General features: G+C 35.3%; 1 protein-coding gene across 1 annotated transcript; it reads left to right on the forward strand.

The window, feature by feature from the left end:
* The first annotated feature begins 547 nt into the window (after positions 1-547).
* LOC131056086 (probable serine/threonine-protein kinase PBL7) lies at positions 548-26,316 on the forward strand. The gene is made up of 7 exons (XM_057990421.2): positions 548-820; positions 22,707-22,804; positions 23,401-24,217; positions 25,476-25,552; positions 25,651-25,798; positions 25,883-26,032; positions 26,221-26,316. The coding sequence occupies exons 1-7, from the start codon at positions 548-550 to the stop codon at positions 26,314-26,316; spliced, it is 1,659 nt and encodes a 552-aa protein (XP_057846404.2).
* The last annotated feature ends 471 nt before the right edge of the window (positions 26,317-26,787 follow it).

The raw sequence follows: 26,787 nt of genomic DNA on the forward strand, positions 1-26,787 counted from the left end.
AGATGAAGGCGAGAAATTCAAATTTGAATTGGGTGGGATATGCCAAGGTGGCCAATGGTGGTCCCCATAATCTTCACCGCTTTGACCTGGCAATGACGTGTCTAGCCACCTATACATGTGTTATCGATGGATTGCAGCTACAACTACTAATCAATAATTTGATGGGCCATAGCAAGTACAACAATTATTGTTATAACTGGAGTTTGAGATCTTTCCAAAATAAAGCTCTTTGCAAGTTGGCGGACGAGATAAGAGGCATCCTTTCGCATGCTTATCAGAGCTGGTGGGTGTGTGCCTTGGGAAGCACCATAAATGATAATTATTGCCATTTTTACCACACTTCGGCTAAAATTCTATTGATCCTCTTCACGCTGGTTTCTCCCTCTGCAAGTCCATTACCAATTCGACACTGCTTACCAACATCACTCTGGAGGAAACTGATATGGGGGGGGATTTAGTCTAGGTTGAGCCGGACATTGTTGATGACTACTTCCATAATGACCCTTGTGTGTGGATGTATGTCAAGGAAGGGGGCATTGTTACGTTCATGGAAGCCATGACTGGGTTCTATGAAAGTCTCTCCATGCAGTTTGTCAGCAGCTGGAATGATAGGAGAGTCGTCATGGGGGATATATCTTTTGAAATTAATGAAGTTGTCATTGCCCAGGCTACAGGGCTGCCTACCGAGGGAAGGAAATGGAAGAAGACTAGCAGGGTCACGAATGAAACCAGTATGAATAGATTCTACAAAAAGGGCAAGGAGAAAGTTAAGCTACGTGGGGGCTTCAATATAGACTGTCTTCCTTATCCGTGGGACCAGGTGTGTAAAATTATCATGAAGTATTTTACCCTTGAGGGCAGATATGGGGTTTTCTATTACTACCACTTCCCGTTGCTTAATCATTTTCGCAAACATGATATTATTTATTTTCCTTTCTTTTTACTTCATGCTTTGGAATCCACTGTTAAAGATGTTCGCCAATGCATGAGTCAGGACAACAATTTAACCATCCTTCACCAGGGTTTGATTTTTTGTCTTTACAATTTCCATCGGGCCCTGTGTCTGCCCAAACCTATCTCTGTCCAGCTTGCCCCCTCCTACCTGGGCCCCTTTGTTGGTGCTAAAAAGGGAAATAAAAAGACCTCGAAAAAGCCTAATATGCCTTGTCAATCCCCTGGCCACGCCCCCCTCATTTCCCCTCCTAAAATCGGGGAAAAAAACAAATGTAATCCTTCTGTTGCCAAAGTTGCCTCCAAAAAACCTAGAAATGAACCCAAGGTCTTGTTAGTTGAGTTTGATGCGGAAGATGGTGTGACCCCTCGTAGGTCCAACTGATTTGTTGGTAAACCCCGTATGAAGAAAATTTTTGTGAGGAAGAACTATGTCAAAGATGACATGGAAGATACAGAGAAGGAGGAAAGTGATAAGGTTGAGGATGACATGGAGGCCACAGAGGGTTCAGAGTCTTCTAAGTTGGACACCAACGCCCTTGAATCTGGGACCATGAAGGAAGATAATAAGAACACCTCCCCATTATCTACCACTTCCCCCCCACATAAATAGATCTTTGAGGAGGATGGAAGGAAGTCTAAGGGTGGTCAGACTGTTGTTGATGGAGGTGAAAAGGAGGAGGTTGTTCAATGTGTGGGTTGTAAAGCTATGTCTGAGGATCTGAATAGTGTGAAAAAGAAGCTTGACTCTCTTGATACCCATGTCAACAAAATTGCAAAATTTTCCCTGAATGTCATGCATTCCTCGACCACTACTTTGTGCCTTCTACATCAGGATAAAGAGAACTAGGGTGGCTTGGGAGGTGACACCACAAAGGAACTGTTTGAATTCCTTGTTGATGATTGGACCAGTCTGCTGCTCTCCCAGAACATGGGGGCTGCAAAAAATGATTAATGGGTGTTGCTTTCCTTTTTTATTTTAGGTTTTGATTTAGGATCGACTGGATCCTTGTTATGTTTAATTTCATTATCAACCTTATGAGGCTTGTTAAGACTCTCTTTATTTTCTTTAGTTATTGTAGTATGAACAATATGTTTACTTCTAGGGATATGTGGTTTAATGTTAGTTTCTTTATGGATACCTACTGTTTAAGACACTATATGGACGAGATTGTCATCAATCTTGGGTTATTCTATAGCTGCAGGTGATTTATGTTTTTGATGATTAAGATAGGGATTGGTTGACTGTTGTTTGGCTATTGTGTGTGTGCTGGTTATGCTCTCTCTGAGGCTTGCTATGTATTCCGGTTCAGCCCCCTAGTTTTGACTGGTTTATTATAAAAAACAACTAGGCTCCCCATGATTAAATAAACATATGAAACATAATCATCATACCTTGTAGGAAGATTTTTGACCTGTATAGATCTCCTTAGAGTTGGTTGTGGCATTTCCACATTATTTTGCATATTTTCTACATCCTCATCTTCATAAGCTAATGCCTTCCACATTTGCATTTTTCCATCATTATTTTTTATCCATTGTTGATACTATATATGATTTATTGGATTGTGTATATTATCATTCTTTTGTATTGACATTCATGTGGTGCATCCTTTGATACAATTATAACATTTTGATCCTAAAAATGTGATATGTTTATCATTGCAGATGGATTTACATGTTTGATTCAGTGATTGATTCTACTTATGATTGTTGGTATTTTGGATATGTTGATATGGTTTTTCCATTGATGTCAACACTTATCAACTCTGGTTAGCCTACTGAATTGACAATGTTAACTGACAAGAAAGTGACTTATGTATAGTCACCGGTATCTGGTTCACCGACATGATATATTATTCACTGACACTTGGAATGACATGGAAAACACTTGGTTATGTCGAAGACATCGTTTGGACGCTTTGTCTTGGAAATTTTTTCATTGGTATATTCATGTTTGCATATTTTCTATTACCGACAAATAGGTCCAGGATAAGCATCGACAGGCTTATCTATTCCAAATCAGCATGACACGCTATGGAGATGATTTATTATTGTTGTAAATGCATTAAGCCGACATGTTGAATCAGATATTGCATCGGTTATTGTTTTGCTTGTAAATTGTTTTTATTGTAATATATTTTGTAAAGCCGACCTATACATTTTGGTCCTAGGCTTCGATATATATGTAATATCTTATTTGATAAAAAAAGTGAGGAATGGGAACGCGAAAAGGATTGTAATAAGGTATATGCAAGAATAAGCAGAGCTATACACACAAACATCATTTGAAGGTTGAAGGAAGGATTTGTGAAGACATATCGGAACTGAACCGGTACTGAATCCAACATACGAAGATGTTATTTTGAGCAGTACATCATTATTGGATCTAACCATCCAATTGTAGTCAGTGTGACTCTCATTTTGTGATTGAACAGTGAGCTCTAGGCAGCTGACCTTTCTGCATGTGCAGAATCCATATTGTTAACAGATACTATCTACAGTAGTATCATTTGATTGTGGGTAAGGCTTCCCACCATGGTTTTTCCCCTTACAGGGTTTCCACATACAAACATTGGTGTTATTTGTTGTGGATGTTGTTGTCTTTCTGTTTCATGCATTAATATTTACCGGTATTGTAATTAATTGTTAAAACTGTCTACTGGCATAAAGTTTGGTTTACCGTATTAAGAATTAAGTTTTGGATAAGTTAATTTTGGTTGAATTTATTAGACAGCTGATTCACCCCCCCCTCTCAGTTGTCTCCAGGACCTAACAATGATGATATGATTATGTTATGATGTAATGAATATGTTATGATGTTGAACTTGATTGGGGAATTGGTATGTGCTTTGGCTATGATGCATATGCATAGGTACCCTTGATGTTTGTTGAGAGATGCAAGTACAAGGTATTGACTCCACCTGGCCTCACATGTCCAAGTGTACCCTTCTCCAATGGTGGTTAATGTGAGATAACACAATGGCCAAATGTCACCTAAAGCCCTACCCGTCGTACCTCGTTGAGGATGAAATCCATGTGCTATTAGGACACACCCTAGCTATCGTAGTGGTAATGTTGGAAATACCCCATTACCACCTTGTGGTTGATCAGTAAAGACTATTTGTGCATATTTTCTCAATTGTATTTTATCATCAATTTTAAATATGAAAATGTGTTTTTAATGATTTTATTGCAATTTAAAAGTTAAAGGAATTAAAGGTGCATTCATTATGCTAGCAATTGCATAATTAGCCTAATTAGGTTATTTGGGATATTAGAAATAATAAATATAAATTATTGTTTTATTATATTTTAAAAAGTGAATAGTAATGGAGTTTTATAATGTGAAACCATAGTCATTTTTAGGGCTTATCATATTTTTGCATTTTTTGCTCAAAAACCCTCCTACAATGTGTAATGGTAAAAATATTAGGGTTTCCACCATTAGATGTAATGAAAACAGCTAATATTTAGACTTAGGGGATATTACATTAAAAGAGGCATGAATCTAATAGATCTAGCCACAAATCAACAAGGATAGGGCTAAGAATTCTTATTAGATTCACTTTGGGGGGGGGGGGGGGGGTGGCAGGTTCCTCTTTTAAGCTAAATTGTGAAAATGCTGAAATTAGGGTAAATATGTTGGAATTGAAGTGAAAATGCATAAACAGTGAGCTATAGTCATCAGATTGAGCCATGAAACTGGATCTGAGCAATGTAAGAGTGTTCAGATCTATTCCCAGAAAGATCTCTTGAAATGTCAGGATCAAAACACCTTTTGCTCTGATCCTCCACACTTTTTATTGTCCAAAGGGGAACCCATTCATCTCTATAAATAAAGCCAATTCTGAAGATCGCAAATCCATACCTATTCTTGCATGCATTAGAGAAGATAAATAGGTTGGGAATAAGGGTTTGCAAGCATATATCACCTTCCTATCTTCCGCGGTGCCTTAAAAATTAAAATACTTTTCCATCTCTGTGATCCAATCTAGCAATTCATCTGAATCCAACTTGCCATCATAATCTGCTGGGGTAACATATGGTCTAGTATACTCTCTAAACAATGCTCTTATAAACATTTCTTCATCTAGATTGTTCGTCGATGGATTTTCTCCTTGTTCCCCAACTACCACTTCTTCATCTTCATTCACATCTTCCCTCTTCTTTGGGCCGTTTCAACAACTTCTAATCAGGTTGCAATTCCTCTCAATATTTCCATCACAATAGGGTTCGCATTTCCACGCACTCCACCATTTATAGCATTTATTTGGGCCATCTTTATGCTAGTCCTCTGCAACCATAGGTTGGATCCTCAATCTGCTACCCTACAACAAAATCAAACAAAACTCCACAATCTCTAGGACGAAAACTCTCTGATACCACTTGGTGCAGTCACGGTGGGAGGGTCCTCAAAGAGAACAATTCAGACCATGCAACAAGAGTCACACAATAGAAACAAGTCAAAGTGATGGAGGCAATGTAGAGACAAACTATATTATATCATAAAAATCAGTTACAATCTGTCGGCAACATGTAGGCTTACAAGATTCGACACGCTAGCTTGATCATAAAACATGCGTATTATACAACATTCGGGCTCAAACAAGAATGTGAGCCAACTTTGGACCTTCTAACCTTCAGGTCATTCTTCTATCTTCTAAAAATTGATTCTGAATATTGAATTACATTAATTTATATGATCATGTTGGATATTGCTGCTGCTAGGGTATGTTATTGTCTTTGATATCAACATATTCCTGTGTTTGATGTTCTGGTGATTGCAAAGAATTGGTTTGGTTTGCTGATGAGGATTTGTGGTTTAGTAATAAAGTATCTCTAGTATCTCTACTTAATTATTTATTGATTCCATGATGCTATGTGGTGATTTGGTCGAGTTGTGGATTCCGGTATGAAGACTATTCTTTTGTGTTTAGTATTGCAGTATTCTGGTGTTTGATCCATTGTGCTTTGGTATGATCATATCTTTGGTTGTGGATTTGGGAGAGTGTTTTGGATGTTCATGTGTATCTACATTTCAGATGCTTCATGATTTGGTGCTCTGCAAGTTATCTTTCTAGTCCAAATTGCTGCTTTTAAGTGTTCTTGAGTGTTAGCGTGTTGATCGATGAAGATTTGAATAAGTGGTCTTGGTGTAGCTATTACAAATAGTTCTAATGATCTTGTTGGTGTTTCCTAATTGTGTCCTATTTGTTTTGGTGGTATGCATTTATCCTTATGTGTGGTATTGGTGATTTTGTTGATCTAGTGATATTCTTCGTGTTATGCGGTATTCTTGGTCATGTAGCGTGTTGCGGTTGATCTTGGCGAGATTTCTGGTGGTGATGCGTGTTTGGAGATTTGGTTTAGGTCAAATATATGTCGTATATATCATTGTATTGGTCCAGTGGTTGATTTATGTACCATGTGATGTAATTTTGAAATTAAAGGTTGAAGGTTTAGCTGACCTTGTAGTCAGGGTTGATGAATTGTATACATAGGTATTATATTCATGTAATTTGGGTGTCAATGTTGTGTTTGAACTATTAGATAATTATGTATTTGAGCATAAGTGAATTTGTCCTTCGATATGGTGTATTGAGAAGAGATTGTTGTAGGGCAGATAAATGAGCTTAATCAGAACTATCATCAGGCATTAGAAGATGCTATTCTTTTAGTTCATGTAATCTGGATTGTAGTCCAAATATTATTGTAAGGTAGTGAACCTTCCCTGAGGGTTGGATCCTTCTGGGTCATCATATTTTGAGCAGTGAGCTCTAGGCAATGTGCCTAAATGCACATGCATTCCCCATTGTAATATTTACACATACTACTATAGAGTATCATCTTATTATGGGTAGGTTTCATCCATGGTTTTTCCCTTAACTAAGTTTTTCAAGTCAAAAATATTGGTGTTATGTGTGTTGTTGTTATTGTGTTTATCTTTATTCTTTCTGCAATTGATTGAAATATGAGATTGTGCTTAAATTGTTAGATCCAATGAAAATTGATTCACCCCCCCTCTCAGTTTTCCTTCATTGTTGTTGCCAACAAATCAAAGGTGATCCACATTGGCCCAAGGTGGAATAATCTCCGATGAACAAGATGAAACATGTAAAACAACTAGGTCAGCCTCCGCCAAAGAGATCCATTTGCAAAATCCATAGGATGAAGTGCAGACTTAAGGGAAGGTCGACCACATGCCAAGGAACATTGGAACAATGAATTGGAGCTCTATAATCTATAGAAATGATTTGCAAGATTCACTAATAGCAAAATAGGTCCAAGTGGTTCCAATGTTCTAAGCCAAAAAACTGTCTTAGATTTTGAAAGCGATAACTTGTCGAGAAAAGATCCAAATGTCCCGCGGACCAAGGATAAGATAAATGAACATGTCCATAATCAAAATACAGCTCCGCAAGATCTGGTGAGAAAATGAAAGGAAACGTAGAATGAAATGCTGGAACTACAAAATATGAACAAAATGAAAAGAAAATGTCTTTGGTTGATGCAAGATTGCCAAGAACTAGGGATGCTCCTGCATGACAATATATCAAATATTAGTTATAGAGACAAATAGAAATATTACAAGCTATACAATTCCACTACCAATAAGGTAATAATCAATAGAGACGTTGAATTTAATGAAGAAGAAACATGAGATGAAAGTGTTGATAGATCAGCCACAATTATAGAAGTAATACCTCAAAGTAAAGAAGAATCAAAAGAATAAAATGTGCAACTAAGTCGACAAGGAATAGTGAGTATTTTACTACAAAATATTTAAAGGAAAAATTTAGAAGAGTTGAGAACAATAAGGAATTTTATACAAGTTGAACCATTAGGCCATATAATGTTGGCAACAATGCAACAAAGTGAGAGGGGGGGGGGGGTGAATAAGTTTGCACAAAAACTTACTGCAACTTAAACCATAAATCAGATCTGATAATTAACACTTAAAGCATTAAACAACACCACATAAATAACACACATAACACCAAGATTTTGACATGGAAAACCTAGTTAAGGGAAAAACCACAGTGGGAACCTACCTACAATGAGATAATACCTAGTTAGGAGTAAATGAAATATTACAATGGGGAATGCACATGCATTTAGGAACACTGCCTAGAGCTCACTGCTCAAACAAGAAACCCAGAAAGACTACAACACTTAGGGAAGACTCACTGCCTTATAGGAAGTCTCACTAACTTACAAAAGCATTTGGACAACAATCCTGATTACATGAATTGTGAAAATAGCATCTCCATATGGCTAAGTACAATTTTGGTTAAGCTCATTGTCAAATCTTCTTTGTGTAGTGTCCTAAAATTGTGACACTTGCAATTTCTACTGCATTTGGGTCTTCACGATGGCGACGCAACACTGAACCTGAATGGAGACCTCGAAACTTGTTCACGACATCAAAAACTGCATTTTTCAGCACCCTGGCCTGATCCTCCTTGGACCCTGCTGTCCCTAGAGGTGGGACCATGGCACCCAGCGCCCTGGTCCCCCAGGACCATGGCGCCCAGCACCCTGGTCCCTGGCCCTATTTTGGGCCCGGTCTCTTTTGGGGCCTCGGGTCTTTATGTTTGCAAATTGGAAAATAATCTTTCCTGGTCGGCCTAAGGTTGAAAAAATCAGTCTTTTAACCCTAATTGACAAGTATATAAACTACATTTCCTCTCTCATTTTAAAAAGATGAAAAAAAGGCGGAAGCGATATTCAAACATTCAAGCATTCAAGCATTCAAGCATTCAACCATTCCTTCAAGCAATTGATCATTCTAAGTCTCCATTCAAGGCTAAGTGTTGCATTCAAGACAAGGATTCAACCATTGAAGAGGAGATCACATATCACATACAACATACAACATACAACAACATCTACACCTTCGCATGTAAGAATACAAACATTCCTACAACAAGGTACTAGTACTTGTTTTGCATTACAGTCATTTACATTTACAACATTTCTCATTTCTTTGTTAATTCCAAAACCAGGGTTTGACCTAAGGGCAAACCCCTAATCCCTAACCCCCCAATCGTCCTCTCTTTTCTGTGTGTAGGTTGCAGGTACGTGGCTGTAATTGAAGATCTGGAATCCTTGTGCAGAGACGAACAGATCCTCCTTCGTTTCGCGGATTTTTTGGAGGGCCGTGTGCACGCCGGGCGCCATCGTCTCGTCAACTTTCGCTCAAATTTGCAGGACAGTGCCATCTCGACATTTTACTGCTAATTCCAGGTCCGTAGCTTCATCCTATATCCCTATCTCAGTTTATAAGTGGATCTTTCCCACTTTTCATGCATTCCTAGCTTAATCATTCTATCTACATTCTTTACAAAAGAGGGTAGCCTTGCTGTCTTAACCCTTGAAACTCATTTAGGATCCAATCTTGCATTGTGTGGGATTGGATCTTGTGGGTTTCAACCCCTCTTTTGAATGTAAAGTCTCCCCTAAGTGAAAAACGTCAATCCTAAGTGACCCCCCTTTTCCCCTTGGAGTGGTGGGGGGAACACTTAGGGTTTGCTCGCGATTTTCCGCTTTACATTTTGGTGAACCCGACGTGAACATCCTTTCTGATTATTCATGGTTAGATCTGAAAATTGGCTTCCTTGATTACATTTCCATGTTTGATCTTTTGCAAATTTTAGAGGTTAATTGCATGAAAACCCTAAATTTTCTTTTTTGAGCTTGCAAAATGTCTAAATGTTAATGCTTGTTTCAGATCTGCCCTTCTATTGCAAATTATCAATTCATATTTGTGCTTTAATTCTGAAAATTAAGTGGTTAAGTGTCAAAACCCTAATTTTTAAAACCCTCTTGATTCAACCTTTGACCGACAATTTCACTGATCAAAACACCTCCAAATCGGCTGTAACTTTGGATTCCGCAATAAAATCACAATATCTTTCATCCCTGAAAATTTGGAAAAAAGTTGCGAGGACCATGTGCACCTCGAGCGCCATCATCCCCGACATTTTTTTCGAAATTTCGGGAGTTAGATCTTACTGTATTTTTCTGCTAAAATTCAGAATTTTGGCTGATTTCATCAATTCTAACACTTTCAAAATTAAAGTCAAAGTTGATCTAGTGATTGCTTGGATTAAGGCTTCTAATCATTCAAAAATTATTGAAATTGAAATTTTGTGTCAAAATTGTGTTCTTACTGTCCTAAATCTGAAAAGTGTGTTGGTGTTCATTCAAAATTTCAGTGCTTTATTCAAATTTTTTGCAATTTGTGACTTTTGAAATTAAGTGTTTAATTACAACAACTTTGATTTCCACTTTCAAAATTGAATTTTGCGTGAAATTGAGTCAACTTTTAAAATTCAAAACTTGCATTGCTTTTGGTATTCCCTCTAAAATCATAAAATTCAAAATTTCAGTTTCCCTCTCTTTTTCAAAATTCAAATTTTGCATTTTTCAACAATCTTGGTAGGGTTCAATTTTGAGATTGCAACTTTAATTTGGCCCATCTACAGATCGTAAAATCACTCAATTTTTTCAGATTAGCTTTAAAATCATCATAACTTTCATCCCTGCAAATTTCGAAAAAAGTTGCGAGGACCGTGTGCACCCCGAGTGCCATGGTCCCTGACATTTTTTCCAAAATTTTGGGAGATTGTCGTGATTGCATTTAATAGCTTAAATCTAGGAGATTGGCTAATTTTATTGAGATTTGCTACCTCTAAATTCAAAATCTTCTCTCCCTTTGTAGTGCATGAGTTTTACAACAATAAGCCCTACTTACACTATTCCCGTTAGACGAAGCCTTAGAATTAAGTCTTTCCAAGGTTTAATTACTGAGGAGATGGAACCTAATTTGAATAGCCTTTTTAACGAGGACACGTGTAATTCCTCTAATCCTCCTAATGATGAAGAAGCTCTCCATGAGGTTTCTGTAGAACAACTTTCAAAATTGGATAGCCAATTTGATGATTTTCAGCAATGGATGTCTCAAGAGTATCCCGATAGTCAAGCTCTTTCATTAATTGAGGGTCTAAAACGTATGCTTCAAAGTGATAAGAATGGAATTGATATTTTGCATGATATTGCACACATTGTGGATTCGAATGTGATGCCTATGAAGAGTTGTGTTGAAACTTTAGGTTATACACAACCTCCTACTCAAGTCAATCATTCTGTTCCTTTAACAACTTCTATTGCTAGCATACCTACCTTTACATCAAACATAATGGCTACTTCTATACAAGACATTCCACCTATGATCACCAATCATGGGGGCAATCCTTCCTCTTCAATTAACCCTCTGCCTTTATTTAATCCGACTTCTTCATTCATTCCTTCAATGAGTGTTCCTATTACATCTCCACAAATGAACATGACGCAAGGGGGCAATTCATTTAACCATTCCATTCGTCCTTGTAGTGCTCCTCTTTTTCAATCATCTCCTATGACTAACTATCATAGTGTCCCGCCACCTTACTCTCAATCAATACCTTCTTTCAATAACATAATACCTCCATCTCAATCTAACACATCTAATATGAATTCTTCAACTGAAGCGACCATTAACAATCTTGCACAAACTGTCTCTTCCTTACAGCAACAAATTGCCTCTATGAATCAATCTAAGTTTAGTGTGCCCACATTTGATGTTGCGAGCCCACTTTCTCTTGACATTGTTCGAGCTATCCCACCTAAGCATGTTGAAATCCCGCATTTGGAGCTTTATAATGGTAAAGGTGATCCTCTAACACATGTTAAGACTTTTCAAACAATATGTACCGATTTTGCTTATGACCAAAGGTTGCTGGCAAAACTGTTTACTAGGACGTTAAGAGATAAAGCCCTACAATGGTATTGCTCGTTGCCTTCTTATTCTATTACTTCTTTTGAACAACTTGCAAATGCTTTCATTCAACAATTTCAAAACAATATAAGTCCTAAAGTTACTTTGATTGATTTAATGCATTGTAAACAAGGTGTTAAAGAAAAAGTGACTGATTTCATTGGTAGATATAAGCATTTGTATGCTCAAATTTCTTTTCCAGTGCCTGACAATGATATTCAAAGAATCTTTATTTCTAATTTACAAAAAGACATTAGAGAAAAACTTCTATTTTCTGAGTTTACTTCTTTCCAACAGTTGTGTGCAACTCTTCACAATTATCAACTGACTGTGAGTCAAATGGAACAAGCAAATCCTATGGCTCTGAGTGATAAGGGTGATAGTAGTCAACAACCATTTGGGAAGTTTAAACCGAACAAAGAGTCCATTAAATTCAATGAAAACATCATCAACAACAATGTGAATGCAGCATCAGGTGTGCCTCCTATTTCTAAGTTTTTCAAGAAAGAAAGAAAGTTTACTCCTTTGAATGAATCATTGCATAGTATTATGAATAAGTTATTGGAACAAAATGTGCTTACTCTCCCTCCTGTAAAGAAAATAGATCCTACAAAGATTAATTCACCCTATTTTGATAACAAATCTTTTTGTCAATTTCATTGTCAACCTGGGCATGATACTGAAAAATGTTTTGCTTTAAAGGGTAAAATTTAAGATTTGATTGATAATAATACTATCTCTGTTTCAGGAGTGAATGATAAAGGCAATACATCTGTAGCTCCTCCTAACCAAAATCTTAAGATTTTTACTGATCCATTACCTTCTCATACCTCTAATGTGATTGAGACTAATGATTCCTCTTTCTCATCTGATGGTCTTGTGTCTATGACTCCGAATGTGATTAACTTTGTAGAACAGCAAGAAAACCCTAAAGAACCTTCCATCACATTTGATTCTAGTGAAACTATTAGGGCACCTGATGGTCCTTTATACATAGTTGCAAAAGTCAAGAATACACAATGTCGGTTAAGACATAATCTGGACTTAAACAACCACCACAAATATGCAACACCTCCAACAATTATGCCTCGATCATCCACAACACGCTACAATCACTGTGAATGTCACATAACATGAAGAACATTTACAGACAAAAAAAATCTTTAATAACACGCACAATAATCAATATGGACCATTAATACACAGAACACGATCTAGAGATATTTACAAGCAATGTGAATTGCACCATAAGAACCGCAATTCTTGGATTACTAGAATCATAATCATCTCTCTATAGGAGCTCAAGAACACCATCATAACTGACTGTCAACTTGAAAGATTCGCTTGTGGATTTCCAAATCATGAACCAATCAAACAAAGGACATAGATCAATGTATAGAATACATTCCACACATCCACAACTAAATATATTACAATTCTAGAGCAATACGAAGCACAAACTAGAATACCGAATAACACAAACAACTGAATAACATCCTTAATACCGGATCCCATAACTCAATCAAACAATCATGCAAACCTCTGAAAACTTCTGCTGAACCTACTAGACATACATATCTCAAAGCCCATTAAACCACATCATCTCATCTGCAACATACAAGCTGAACCAACTCATCCATCCAAACTACAACATTGGAATACACATAAGAATATGTTGACATCAATGACAAAACATCAACTAATGTCCAACAATCTCCCCCTTTGGCATTGATGGCAAGACATGAATGTGAAAAATAATCAATGCAAAGAAATAAATCAAGTCACAACAATCACCCTCAAAATCACAAGGATCGGCTCCCCCTTAGACAAACAATTCAAATCTCAAAATGCTTCAAGGTTTTTCACATGCTCTTCTCCCCCTTTGACATCAATGAAAAAGGCTATGGAATTAGGATTCTCCCCCCCTTAGAATTATCTTCTAAACCACTGAACACCAACACTGACTACTCCCCTTGAGTAGCAACCTCACTCATCAATCTGGATCATAAAATATCTCTGTGAAGTTCACCGGACTGATGCAAATCCATGCATCTTAGTTCTAATAAGGAGGGACAATCACCCCTAATTTCTCTCTGAGATACTCAAAAGTATCTTTAGGAAAAGGCTTCGTAAATATGTTTACAATTTGTTTCTTTGTAGATACATACTCCAATCTGACTTCTTTCTTATCCACCTTCTCTCTCAAGAAAATAAACTTGATTGATATATTCTTTATTTTGGAATGCAATACCATATTATTTGAAATATTGATAGCACTTGAATTATCACACTATATAGCAATAGGCTAATCATAAATAACTCCTATATCCTTCAACATCCGCTTCATCCAACTTACTTGAGTACAATTGCTAGCAGCAACAATGTATTCGACCTCTGCAGTAGATAAAGAAATAGCATTTTGCTTCTTACTTGCCCAAGAGATCAACTTCTTACCCAAAAAGAATGCACCACTTGCAGTACTCTTCCGGTCATCAACATCACCTACCCAATCAACATCTGTAATAGCACTCAAAGTGAAGTCATCATTCATAGAATACCATAAACAAATATCAACTGTCCCTTTCAAATATCTGAATATCCTTTTTATAGTAGTAACATGAGATTCCTTAGGATCAACTTGAAATCTAGCAACATGACACACATCATTCATTATATCAGGTCTAGTATGAGTCGAGCACAACAATCCACCAATCATAGATCTATATATGGTCTGATTAGCTTTCGGAGAGTGATCATCTTTTTTCAACTTACATCCGGTCACCATAGGTGTACCCACTGATTTAGAGTACTCAAAATCAAATTTGTTCAACAATTCCTTTACATACTTAGACTGAGATATGAAAATACCTTTATCCAATTGAGTAATTTGCAATCCCAGAAATAATTTCATCTCACCAATTATGATTTCCTCCAAAGATAATGTCATCAACAAAAAATTCAATAATCAAAATGTTATTCTGATCAATCTTGAAATAAAAAATCATTGACAACAGTACCTTTATTGAATCCAAGCTTCATCCAGTACTTATCCAATCTGGCATACTAGGCTCTAGGGGATTGCTTCAATCCATAAAATGCTTTCTTCAACTGGCAAACCATGTCCTTTTCATCTGTCAGCTGAAATCCTCATGATTGCTCAATGTCGACTTCATCTTCCAATTCACCATTAAGAAAGGATGATTCGACATCCATCTGATAAACCTCAAAATCTTTATGAGCAACATAGGAAAGAAATAATTTGACAACTTCAATTATAGCTATCAGAGAAAAAGTCTCTTCATAATCAATTCCTTTCATCTATGAATAACGTTTACAAACTACTCTAACTTTATTTCAAACTACTTCACCCTGTTCATTCAGCTTATTCTGGAATACCCATTTAGTTCCAAGTACATTGTTATCCTTGGGTCTAGGAACAAGAATCCATGTATCATTTTTCTATACATGATTTAATTATTCTTCCATAGCTTTAATCCAGTTTTCATCTTTACATGCTTCATCAAAATTTTTAGGCTCAATCTTAGAAAGCAAACAAATTTATTCAGCAAGTCTTCTCCTAGTCATCATACCTTTATTCTTATCACCAATAATTTGATTTTCTAAATGATTCAACCTCCATACCTAGGAGTTTTAGGATTTTCTTGAATTTCAGGGTCTTGAACTCTTTCTTCTGCACAATCATTTGCACCTTTCTATTCATGCTCTGACTTTTCTGGATCAATCTAAACTTGACTTCAGGTCTACACTTGTTTTCCTTTATTTGAACTGACATCTTGATCATCAGAATCATATCCACAAGATTTGATATGTCTTACATTACCTTCATCAACTTTCACATTAGTACTTTCAACTATCTTCCTCAATCTTTTATTATAACACTGGTAGGCCTTCTTGTAGAGTAATCGAGAAAAATTACTTCATCACATCTAGCATCAAACTTTACAATATCTTAATCTCTTTTGATATAGAAATTACTTTCAAAAATTCTGAAATATCTAACAGTAGGGGCATGACCAAATCATAACTCATAAGGAACCTTACCTGTATCACCTTTGGCATTTACCCAATTAAGAGTGTTTACTGTAGTACTCACAACTTCTCTCCAATACACATGTAGAACATTTCCTTCAATGATCATGGTTCTAGTAGCTTCTTGAACTGTTCTATTCTTTCTCTCCACAACACCATTCTACTATGGTGTCCTAGGACAAGTAACTATCTTTTAACTCCATGCTCTTCACAATATGCATTAAACTCACCGAAAGTGAATTCTCCACCTCTATCAGATCTTAGACACTTTAGCTCCAATCCAGTCTTAGTTTCAACTCTAGCTTTGAAAATCTTGAACTTCTCCAATGCTTCAGACTTCTCCCTTAAAAAGGTAACCCACATCATCCTTGAGTAATCATCAATCAACAACATGAAATACCTATCACCCTGCAAGATTCTTACTCTCAAAGGACCACACAGATCAGTATGCACAATATCCAACAATCCATTAGAATCATATTGTTTTCTCTTATAAGTAACTCTTGTTTGCTTCCCTAATTGACATTCCTTACATACCAGATTAGAAGACTTTATTAACTTTGGTAGATCTCTCACTACTTGAGTAGAGCTTATCTTAACCATGCAATAAAAATTTACATGACACATTCTTCTATGCTATGACCAAATTTCATCAACCTAAGGAATCAAACAACTTTTACCACCAACATTCAAGTGAAAAATAATACCTTTAGTCTTTGTACCTGATGCAATCTCAATTCCGGAGCTACTCAAGATCTCACATTTTCCATTCTTGAATTGAAATTTATATCCCTTATCAACTATTGGACCAACTCTCAAAAGATTATGCTTTAATCCTTCAACATACAACACATCAATAGTATTGTGATTACCATCGAGAGAAATATAACCTCTACCATGGATTACACAAGCTTTTTTATCACCAAATCTTACTATACCACCATCATACTTTTTCAAATTTACAAATTTACTCTTATCTCCTATCATATGATGAGAGCTCAACCACTATCAATTACCCATTTATCTTTCTCCTCAACTTTAGCAGCTTAAGCTTTCTCCTCATTAACGCAACTTGTAGAATCTATAGTTACAAGATCATCTTACTTGATAGCAATGAACACAAATTCATCTCCTGAATTTCCCTTATCCAACTCATCATCTGTCACACCTTCATTAGCAACACAATAACACTTCTTCTGATATTTAGGCTTATATGGCCTAAATGGCTTCTTAGGATTTCTATCTCTTTCTGGACACCTTGATGCAAAATGTCCTATCTTATTACATGAAAAAGATTTAAGAGGTAGCTTTCCTTCATACTTACCAACACCTTTAGGCAATCTTCTGGCAATAAGTGCTTCAATCTCCTCAAGCTCTTTTTCTTCATCTTCCATCTCTTTCATCTCTTTCTCATATCTGGATACTCTTGTATAATTTTCTCCCAAATCATATCTTTGCTTCCTGGAAACAATAGCTTTGAATGTAGATTTAGTCTTAGGAAGAGAGTCTCCAAACTCACTCAGCTCAAAAGAAGCAAGTTTACCAATCAACATGTCTCTTATCACATTTGTCACAGTCTAGATCTCATCAATAGCAACAAATTTATGTTTGTAAGTAGGAGGCAAGGATCTCAACACTTTAGCAACAATTTCAGTTTCTTCTAATACTCCACCGACACATTTGATTCCACACACAAGCTCATTCACTTTCTGCATAAAAGAAGTAATGTTCTCATCTTCACTCATCTTCAAGTTCTCATATTTACCTGTCAAGCTCTACAACTTAGAAATCTTCACATGACTATCACCTTCATGCAAGGTCTCCAACTTTATCCAAATTTCATGAGTAGCCTCTAAGTTGATCACATTAGTCATTTCAGAATCTGACAAGGCACTCATCAATGCTACCTGAGCTCTACTATTAAATTATGTTTCCTTTATCTCATCCAGAGTAGTAGGACCATTCTGAGGAACATTATATACATTCTTAGTAATCTTCCAATACTCTTCTCCAATGCATCTCAAATGACATTGCATCCGACTTTTCTAGAGAGTGTAGTTCGTTACATCAAATCTTGAACTATCTTTCTTGAAAGAAAAGGTTGCCATCCCAGATCTCCTCAAGCGGTAAAGTTTCTTCCAGAGGATCTACCTTTGATAGCAATTTTTGGCAACAATGCAGCAAACTGAGAGGGGGGTTGAATCAGTTTGCACAAAAACTTACTACAACTTAAACCACAAATCAGATCTGATAATTAACAGTTAAAGCATGAAACACTGCCACATCAATAACACATGTAACATCAAGTTTTTGATGTGGAAAATATGGTTAAGAGAAAAACCACGATGGGAACCTACCCACAATGAGATAATACCTTGTTAGGAGTAAATTAAATATTACAATGGGGAATGCACATGCATTCAGACACATTGCCTACAACCCACTGCTAAAACAAGAAACCTAGAAAAGCTACAACCCTTAGGGAAGGCTCACTACCTTAAGGGAAGGCTCACTACCTTATAGGAAGTCTCACTGACTTACAAAAACATTTAGACAACAATTCAGATTATATGAACTGTGAAAATAACATCTCCATATGCTTGAGTACAGTTTCGATTAAGCTCATTGTCAAATCTTCTTTGCAACACACTTCTTCACACACTTCACACAACTTCCCTGCTACTGAATGATTGATACAATATTCGCACATAGCATGATATCTCTCAATGATTATTACATTTATTTATATAAGTCATCAACCTATATTTCAAGATCGGCTAAACCCTTAATACAAATTACAAAAATAATAACCTCACATGCTACAACAATGAATGTGGACCAAAACAATGCTGGCTAAGACATAGTTTGAACCTAAACAACCACCGCAAATACACAACACCTTCACCAATTATGCCTCAATCATCCACAACATGCTACAATCACCAAGAATTCCGCATAACACGAAGAACATCACCAGACAAATAAAATCTTCAATAACACACACAATAATCAATGTTGACCACCAATACGCATAGAACACGATCTAGAAATATTCACAAACGACGTAAATTGCACCATAACAACTGCAAAACTCGGATTTCTAGAATCATCATCATTTCTCTATCGGAGCTCAAGAACACCATCATAACTGACTGTCAACCTGAAATATTTGCTTGTGGATTTTTAAATCATGAACCAATTGAACTGAGGACACACAATAACGTACATAATACATTTGACACATCCACAAATAAAGATATTACAATTCCGAAGCAATACAGAGCACAAACCAGAATAACGAATAACACGAACAATTGAATAATATCTTTAATACCGGATCTCATAACTCAATCAAAACATCATGCAGACCTATGAAACTTCTTCTGAATCAACTAGACATACATATCTCAAAACCCATTAAACCACATCAACTCATCTGCAACATACAGGCTAAACCAACTCATCCAACCAAACTGCAACACTGAAATACACAAAAGAATATGTTGACATCAATGACAACACATCAACCAATGTCCAATATATAAGCCATTCTACACTCAACTTACATGAAAGTGATGAATCTAATTCTACATTGATGTCACTAAGATCAAGGAAACAAGTAATATAATAATTTTTTTAAAAGAAATTAATGATCAAGGAGAAAATAATTTAGATTTGCATTCAATATTTTTTAATCTCATGATCATTTACATTTTGAAGGATTCGAAGAAGAAAATTAGATCAAAGGTATGCATGAAAATATGTATTCCATTGAAATGAATGAAACATGAGAACTAGTATATCTACCTAAAGGTAAAGATTGCTTAGGAGTCAAATGGGTCTATGAAACTAAGTATGGCAAGGATGTTTTAAGAAGATTCAGGATGATGAATTTTAATCCATAACCAACTCTAGTTGCAATAGGAACCAAACTCAAGAAAGAAGATAAAGTGTCCAATGTTGATGCAACATTGTAAAAAAAACTCATTAGAAGTTTCATGTACCTCTCAACCTCAAGGAAATATATACTATGTGGTGTGTCTAATAATAATATTTATGGATTTATTAAAAGATTTACATTAGCAAGATGGAAAGAGAATATTGAGGTATGTAGTAGGAACAATGGAACTTAGAATAATATATTCCACAATTAATGATTTTAATTTGATTAATTATAAGTTAACATTAATTTTATAGATGGTTCATATGACAAAAAAATGCTTTTGAATATGTTTTTCAGTTTGGATCAAGTGTTGTTTTTGGACATCAAATATGCAACCTATATCAATAATTTCATTAGCTAAAGTAGATTGTGCAATAGAAACATAAATAGTATGTCAAGTAGTTTGATGCATAGAGTATTGTTCGATTTATTGCATGAACAAGATAATTCAACACTAGTATTTTGTGATAACCAATCGACAATTGCATTGTCAAAGAATCACAATTTTGTACAAGAGGAGTAAGCACATTGATACCAGGTATGATTTAATCATAGATTTAGTAGACATTGGATAAATCTATTTTAAGTTTTGTATATTCGAAGATCATTTGGTAGATATATTCACAAAGGCATTAGCAAAGGAGAGTTTTGAGCACCTAAGATAAAATTTGGACATTATTGATATTGAATCAATTAGCCATAGAGATTAAGGTCTCTATTGGAATAAACTATTGATTCTCTCACCTTAAATGATCGGGAGCAAGATGTAAATATCAATTTAAGTAGTTTTAAGAATATTTTTTATGATAATTTACATATTATTATGTTTAGATATCTATTATTATAAAATTTACATATTTATGATGGGTGTATTAGAATTCTTACATAAAAAATGAAATCCCCTTGAAGTATTTAATAAAACAAACAATTTTGGACCTTATTATTTGATAGAGTAAAACCAATTCCAAGATGAATGTGATGCAGCACCTAGTTCTTGTCTATGTTCAGAACTCTAGATAAATTCACATACATATTTCATTCAGATCTTGATTTTGTCTGAATAGTAAATGATAAAGAATGATAAAAGTCAGCATCTGATAAAAAAATAAGGAGGTACGTCGTGGACAACAGTCTTCGATTCATTCAAGAAAACATTGTTAATTTTATGTTCTCTATGGCTAGAAAACACTGTTATTTCTGTCTGATATGATTCAATTTTAAGCAAAAAAAATATTGCAATCACGAGAATGGCAACGAGGTGGCGGGCAAACCAATGGCAAATCACTATAAATGTGATGCATTTCTTACTTCCTCCTTCCCCTTTGCCTAGCTTTTCTTGATAAGAGTTTTCCAACTGGTTCATATTGGAGTGGGTGGTTTAAGCTTTAATGGGTGAAATGAGTTCAATAATGGAGGAGCCATTTATAGAGGTTATCCAAAGAAGCAGCAGAAGGGAGTGTGAGACTGTTTTAGTAGGACTTGATGCAAACAAACATAAAGATGATGATGATAACAATAAGTTTCATTCATTGAATTGGGTGCTTGCTAATCTTGTTCACTCTGGAGATAAGGTGGTTGTACTTGCTGTTATTTACAATGAAGAAAAAGAAACCCAGCCCCAACCAAGGTGTTGGCCATTTCGTAAGTTCGACATTTTTTTTCATATTATTGATCGTTTATAGATATTTTGTTCATTTGAATATTGGTATGAGATCAATACAAGTTCTTGTGATTACAATGGTAAGATTAATATCAGTTTAGAAATCATCTATAGAACTAATTAGGAAGATCGACAGACACAATTTAGAACTCCATATTAAATGTTTCTATTAGAGTCTCTTCATCTATAGAAAACTAAGAGTCTCAACTTATAAATCCATTTATTTAGAAACAACCTCATGTTAGAAACCAATTATGAAAGAACAAGTACAATCATGAGACTAATATCAGCTCAATTTTTTAGCAACTACTCTAGAAATCATCTATAGAAAACTAAGAGTCGCAACTTAGAAATCCACTTTTTTTTTTGTATTTTTCCTATCTAAATCAATGAAAAATTTGTTAATGAGATTAATATTTAACATTAGTATTCTTATATTTGTGTTTGTCTCATTGTTATTTAACATAGTGATAAATAAGTTTAACATAATTTAACAATTTTATCTTTAATTATATAACGTAATTTACTCCCATTTTTTAAAACATAAACAATGCTAATATAAAAATCACCTCCACATTAAAAATTAACAAGTGTAATTTTAAATCCTTAATAAAAAACGAACCTTTCGTACAGTGTGATAGTGACGTGTTAGTCAATCGCAGCCGTTTATTGCAAAATCAACGGTGTAAAACGCGCGCGTGTTAGTCAATCCGTACTGCCATTTTGGAAGCAGACTGAACTCAATCCCATAGACATAAGCTCAACATTTTCTCTCTATTCTTCTCTCTATTCTCCTTCTATATTTGGTTGATAGTTTCAATCATAGAGTTAACATAAGGTCGAGCATCATTAATTACAGAGAAATAAAAAAAAAGGAGGTTTTTTTCAATGTATTGTAGGGAGATCTAGAGGCATGGAACAAGTGGGTGTTTCGCAGAGAGATATGGCTACGTTCGAACACTTACACGGGGAAATCAACCTCAAGAAAGAGATGTATATGAAATCTCTCAGGCCTTTTTATGATCGTTACAAAACGAAAGGAGTAATTACACTTCCCATCAATCTTTTCCTCACCTTCAATATTGAAATATCATGAATAAGCTGTGTATTTTTTGGTTTGGATCATTCTATTATAATGTATGTTTGTTCATTTTGTGATTGGAAGATTGATAAAAACCAAATTACACACTTTTGAAAGTTAACTCTTACTTCTAATCTAATTAATTGATTGTGAAAACCTCACAGATTCTCTATCTTTTCATATTGATCTTATATAACAGGTGAAGATGGAAATCAAGATTGCTGCAGGATATCCTCCAGCATATATCATAGTACAGGAAGCAAACAAAACTAGAGTTTCATGGATTATCTTAGACAGGTCTGTTTCTGTGATTTCATTTTAAACATATACTGTTTACACTTCTCTGGTGTAAATTGATTGTACATAAGCAATATACTTTAAGTATTAATTTAATAAGTAGTTCATTTGAAATCATATTTATTTTTCTAATACAATTATTTAATAGTACAATTTAAGATGACCCACCTAGACAAATCAATGTTTAGCGTTTACAAATTTCTGGTATAAACTGGTCAGACTTCAATGGCATCCTCTGAAGATGATTCGTTTAGATCGTTTATTTGATATCGCACTCCTTTTTTCAATAAGACCCCAATTATTAGCATAATTTAAGACGAGTACATGAATCTATTTCTTCAATTTTATTTTTAAAAAATATTTGGTTGCATTTATTATTTACAAACGTCTGGTGCAAATTGGTCAGGCATAAACAACACACTTTAAGCATTAATTTGTTTATGCGATTCATCAGAAATCACACTCACTTTTCTTATATGACCCACTTAATAGTATAATTTAAAATGAAAAACCTAAACAAATCAATGCTTAGATTATGCTATTTAAACTAAACCAACCCCAAAAAACTAACTCTGGCATTTCTTCTTGTGAAACAGAGAATTGAAGAAATATAGGAAAAACATATCTGAGAGCTCTGAATGTAATGTTGCTGCAATTGGGAGAAATAATGTTGCTAGTATTATATCTAGTGATAATAGGCTTCCTTCCTATAACATATCTGCAGAGGGCACTATCACTACATTCCCTGCACCTTTTCAAGCCAATAGACAAGTGCAGACGAGCAGGCCATCCATTGGAGTCCCAATTAATCTATATATGAATGGCAGAGCTGATGTCACTCAGGACTCCAAATCTTTTCGTAGTGCTGTGCAAACTCCATCAAAAAGTGAGGAGAAAACTGCTTTAACTTGTTCTGCTTGTGAGAGCAGAAAGGAGGTCAAAGCCAAATTGTGTCCTCCACGAGAGCTCTCCTGTGATGAAATAACCAAAGTATCAAATGATGACTTACTTGCCCAAAATGGAATATGGCAGTTATACAAGGGATTTCTAAATGAGGATGGGTCTTCAGAATATCATGTTATGGTGAAGAAGTTTGAGGCCTCCTCTTATGAGACCCATTTCAAAACTGAAATAGACTTTGTTAAAGTGGCTCGCCATCGGAATATCTTAGCTCTGTTGGCATTTTGCAATGATAAATTTAGTCCTACCCTTGTTTATGAGTATGCCTGCAATGGATGGCTTGATCGCCACCTTTCTTGTCCTAAGATGTTGTCATGGGCAGCAAGGCGAAGGATTGCAATAGGGGTCGCCAAAGGACTCAGGTATTTGCATGAGGAATGTGGTGAAGGCACCATTGTGCATCGAGACATCAGATCTTCAAATATTATGCTTTCTCATGATTTCTTGCCCTTGGTATGTCAGCTTTTTCCAAATATCAAAATTTTTATGTTTCTAAAACTCATTTTTATACATTCAAGACATACACATCTAGTTGTTAACACTATTTATAGAGTGGTTTAAAGTAGTGCGTTGAAAATAAGTCACATCCAAATCAAAGATAGATTGTTTCTATAAAAGTACAAAAGTCAATAACTCAGTAATAAAACACTCTAGTAACAAATGAAATGTCTTAAGTTTAATTTATGAAAAGGTCAACAAATTCTAGATGTTAATACCTTCTAAAAGCCCAGCCATGTTAGAGTTCTTGTAGAGTAAACAATCAAGAATAGAGACTCAAACTTCAGAAGACTTAAAGCACTTGTTTTGATAGGTAAACCCTTAAACACTTCACAAATAATGTCATATTGATAGATAAAGCTGATTTCAAGAGAACTACAAAACACAAATTAACTGCACATAATCAAAATTCAGGAGACTTAAAAGCACTTGTTTTGATTAGGTAAAAGGGTTAAAGGGTTTGTTAAAGGGTTTCAACCCTTTACAAATAGTGTCGCAAATAGGGTCACAAGGATACATAAAACTGTTTTTAAGAGGAGTAGAACCACAAAGCACAAAACAGAACAGGTTGTAGACAAACATCAATGACTGTCCACAAACAGCAATATCAAAATCGTATTCACTTAAAATTTTTATCTATCTTGAGCTCAAATGATTCCCCATGAAATAGTGTTCCACATTTGTAGAGCACACATAATGGTCCCAACCCTTTACAAGTAATGACACAAGAACAGATAAAGCTGGTTCTAAGAAAAGAAGAATCACAAAACATAAAACAGTTGCACAAAAACAGCGATGACAATTAGAGATAAGAGATTTCCACAATCCATAGAATAAATCAAAAGTTGTTTTTGGATTAAATTGTGTGCATGATTTCAAAAATCAAGCGATGACAACTGTTTACAACAACAATTATAACGGTTTTAATAATTTAGAGCACTTGTTCATTATTCGTAGAGATAATATTAATTTAAATTATTCATTAATGTTTTCTAGATTCAATTGTGTTGATGGTTCATGGAGTTTGATCTGAAATGTTGGTAATAATAATCTATAAGATCGAGTCCAGAAAAATATTCTAACCATATAGACGAATCATAGAATTTGTTACAAACAAATCTACACCATAAAATCCAAAAAAATATTGACTAACAATAAAAATTTCATGGATTACTTAGAATTTTGATATCAATTTCAATTTTTGTTTCAACAGATTGGTAATTTTGGGTCTGCAAAGCGGCTTGCAACTGATGAAGTATGCAGAGAGAGTAGAGTGTGGGGAGCTGCTGGGTATTTCATCTTCTCTTAGATTTATTTTGAGAGCATATTTTTCTCCAATCCCCAGTTAATTATATTAATAAGGATGTGTTTTGCATGTACTTGTGAAGGTATGTGGCTCCAGAGTATTCAGAACGAGGAATTCTATCTGTTAAGGCAGACACCTATTCTTATGGAGTTTTACTGCTTGAGCTCATAAGTGGCAGAAAAGCTCTTGATTTATCATGCTCCGAGAACCAAATCTCTCTGTTGGAATGGGTGAGCTGCCTATTTTTTCTATGGGCTTTGCCATTACTTTGATATAATCATATAAAACACTGAGATGTGTGCTTTGAATTGCAGGCACGGCCACATATTGAGGTACATGCATTTCATGAATTGTTAGATCCTGAATTGGGGGAATCATTAGATATGTTTGAGCTTTACTGTATGTGCTCTGCATCGTCACTGTGTATACAAAAGGATCCTCGCTCACGTCCCACTATGAGCCAAGTAAGTTTGTGTAAAAGTTCTTATACTTCTTAATACTCTGCCCCCCAAAACTATAAAGATCTTTTATTCATTCATAGTTTTCTAATTTTTGAATTGTAGAAGATTTGAACTCCGTTTTATTTGGGTGTCTAGAATATGGACTTTATTATTAAACCAATATTCACTCCATACTTTGTTGTGTATGGCAGGTTGTTTCAATACTCAAAGGTGACCGCCCCACCATGATACCACCATCGCCCATATTTTGTAATAGCCAGTCAAATTATATGATTGATCGTAAATGAAAGTCACCATACCTTATGCATATTGGGTTTGTCTTAAAAAACACATTCTAAGTTTTGATTTGTCTAGATGGCTCATTTTAACCACATTAAAACAAGTGGGTCCTCATTAGAAAGTGAGTATGATTTCATATGAGCCACCTAAACAAATTGAAGTTTAGAATGTGTTATTAAAGCCTGATCCAAATATTACTGTCCAATAGATTTGATTGAGGAATTTTTTGGCCCTTCGTGTACAAGCAAGTTTAAACAACGCACTCTAAGCTTTGACTTGTTTAGGTGGTTCACCTGAAATTACACTAGCATCTTCAACAAGACCCATCTATTAGTGTGTTTTTTGATGAGTCACCTAAACAAGTCAAAGCTTAGAGTGTGTTGCTTAAGCCAAAATTTTAAGTGCTGTTTTTTGTATATTTATAGAGTTGTTTGAAATAAGCTAATATCACATCGCAACATTACCATAAACACCAAGCA

Source organism: Cryptomeria japonica, chromosome 2 (genome assembly GCF_030272615.1).
Source record: "Cryptomeria japonica chromosome 2, Sugi_1.0, whole genome shotgun sequence".
In the NCBI taxonomy this organism is placed as follows: Eukaryota; Viridiplantae; Streptophyta; class Pinopsida; order Cupressales; family Cupressaceae; genus Cryptomeria; species Cryptomeria japonica.

Coding starts and splice junctions, on each gene's coding strand:
- LOC131056086 (XM_057990421.2), top strand. CDS start 548: ATGGAAGCCATGACTGGGTTCTATGAAAGTCTCTCCATGCAGTTTGTC. Junction 22,805..23,400: donor TCATGGATTATCTTAGACAG/GTCTGTTTCTGT, acceptor CTTGTGAAACAG/AGAATTGAAGAAATATAGGA. Junction 25,553..25,650: donor AGAGTGTGGGGAGCTGCTGG/GTATTTCATCTT, acceptor GTACTTGTGAAG/GTATGTGGCTCCAGAGTATT.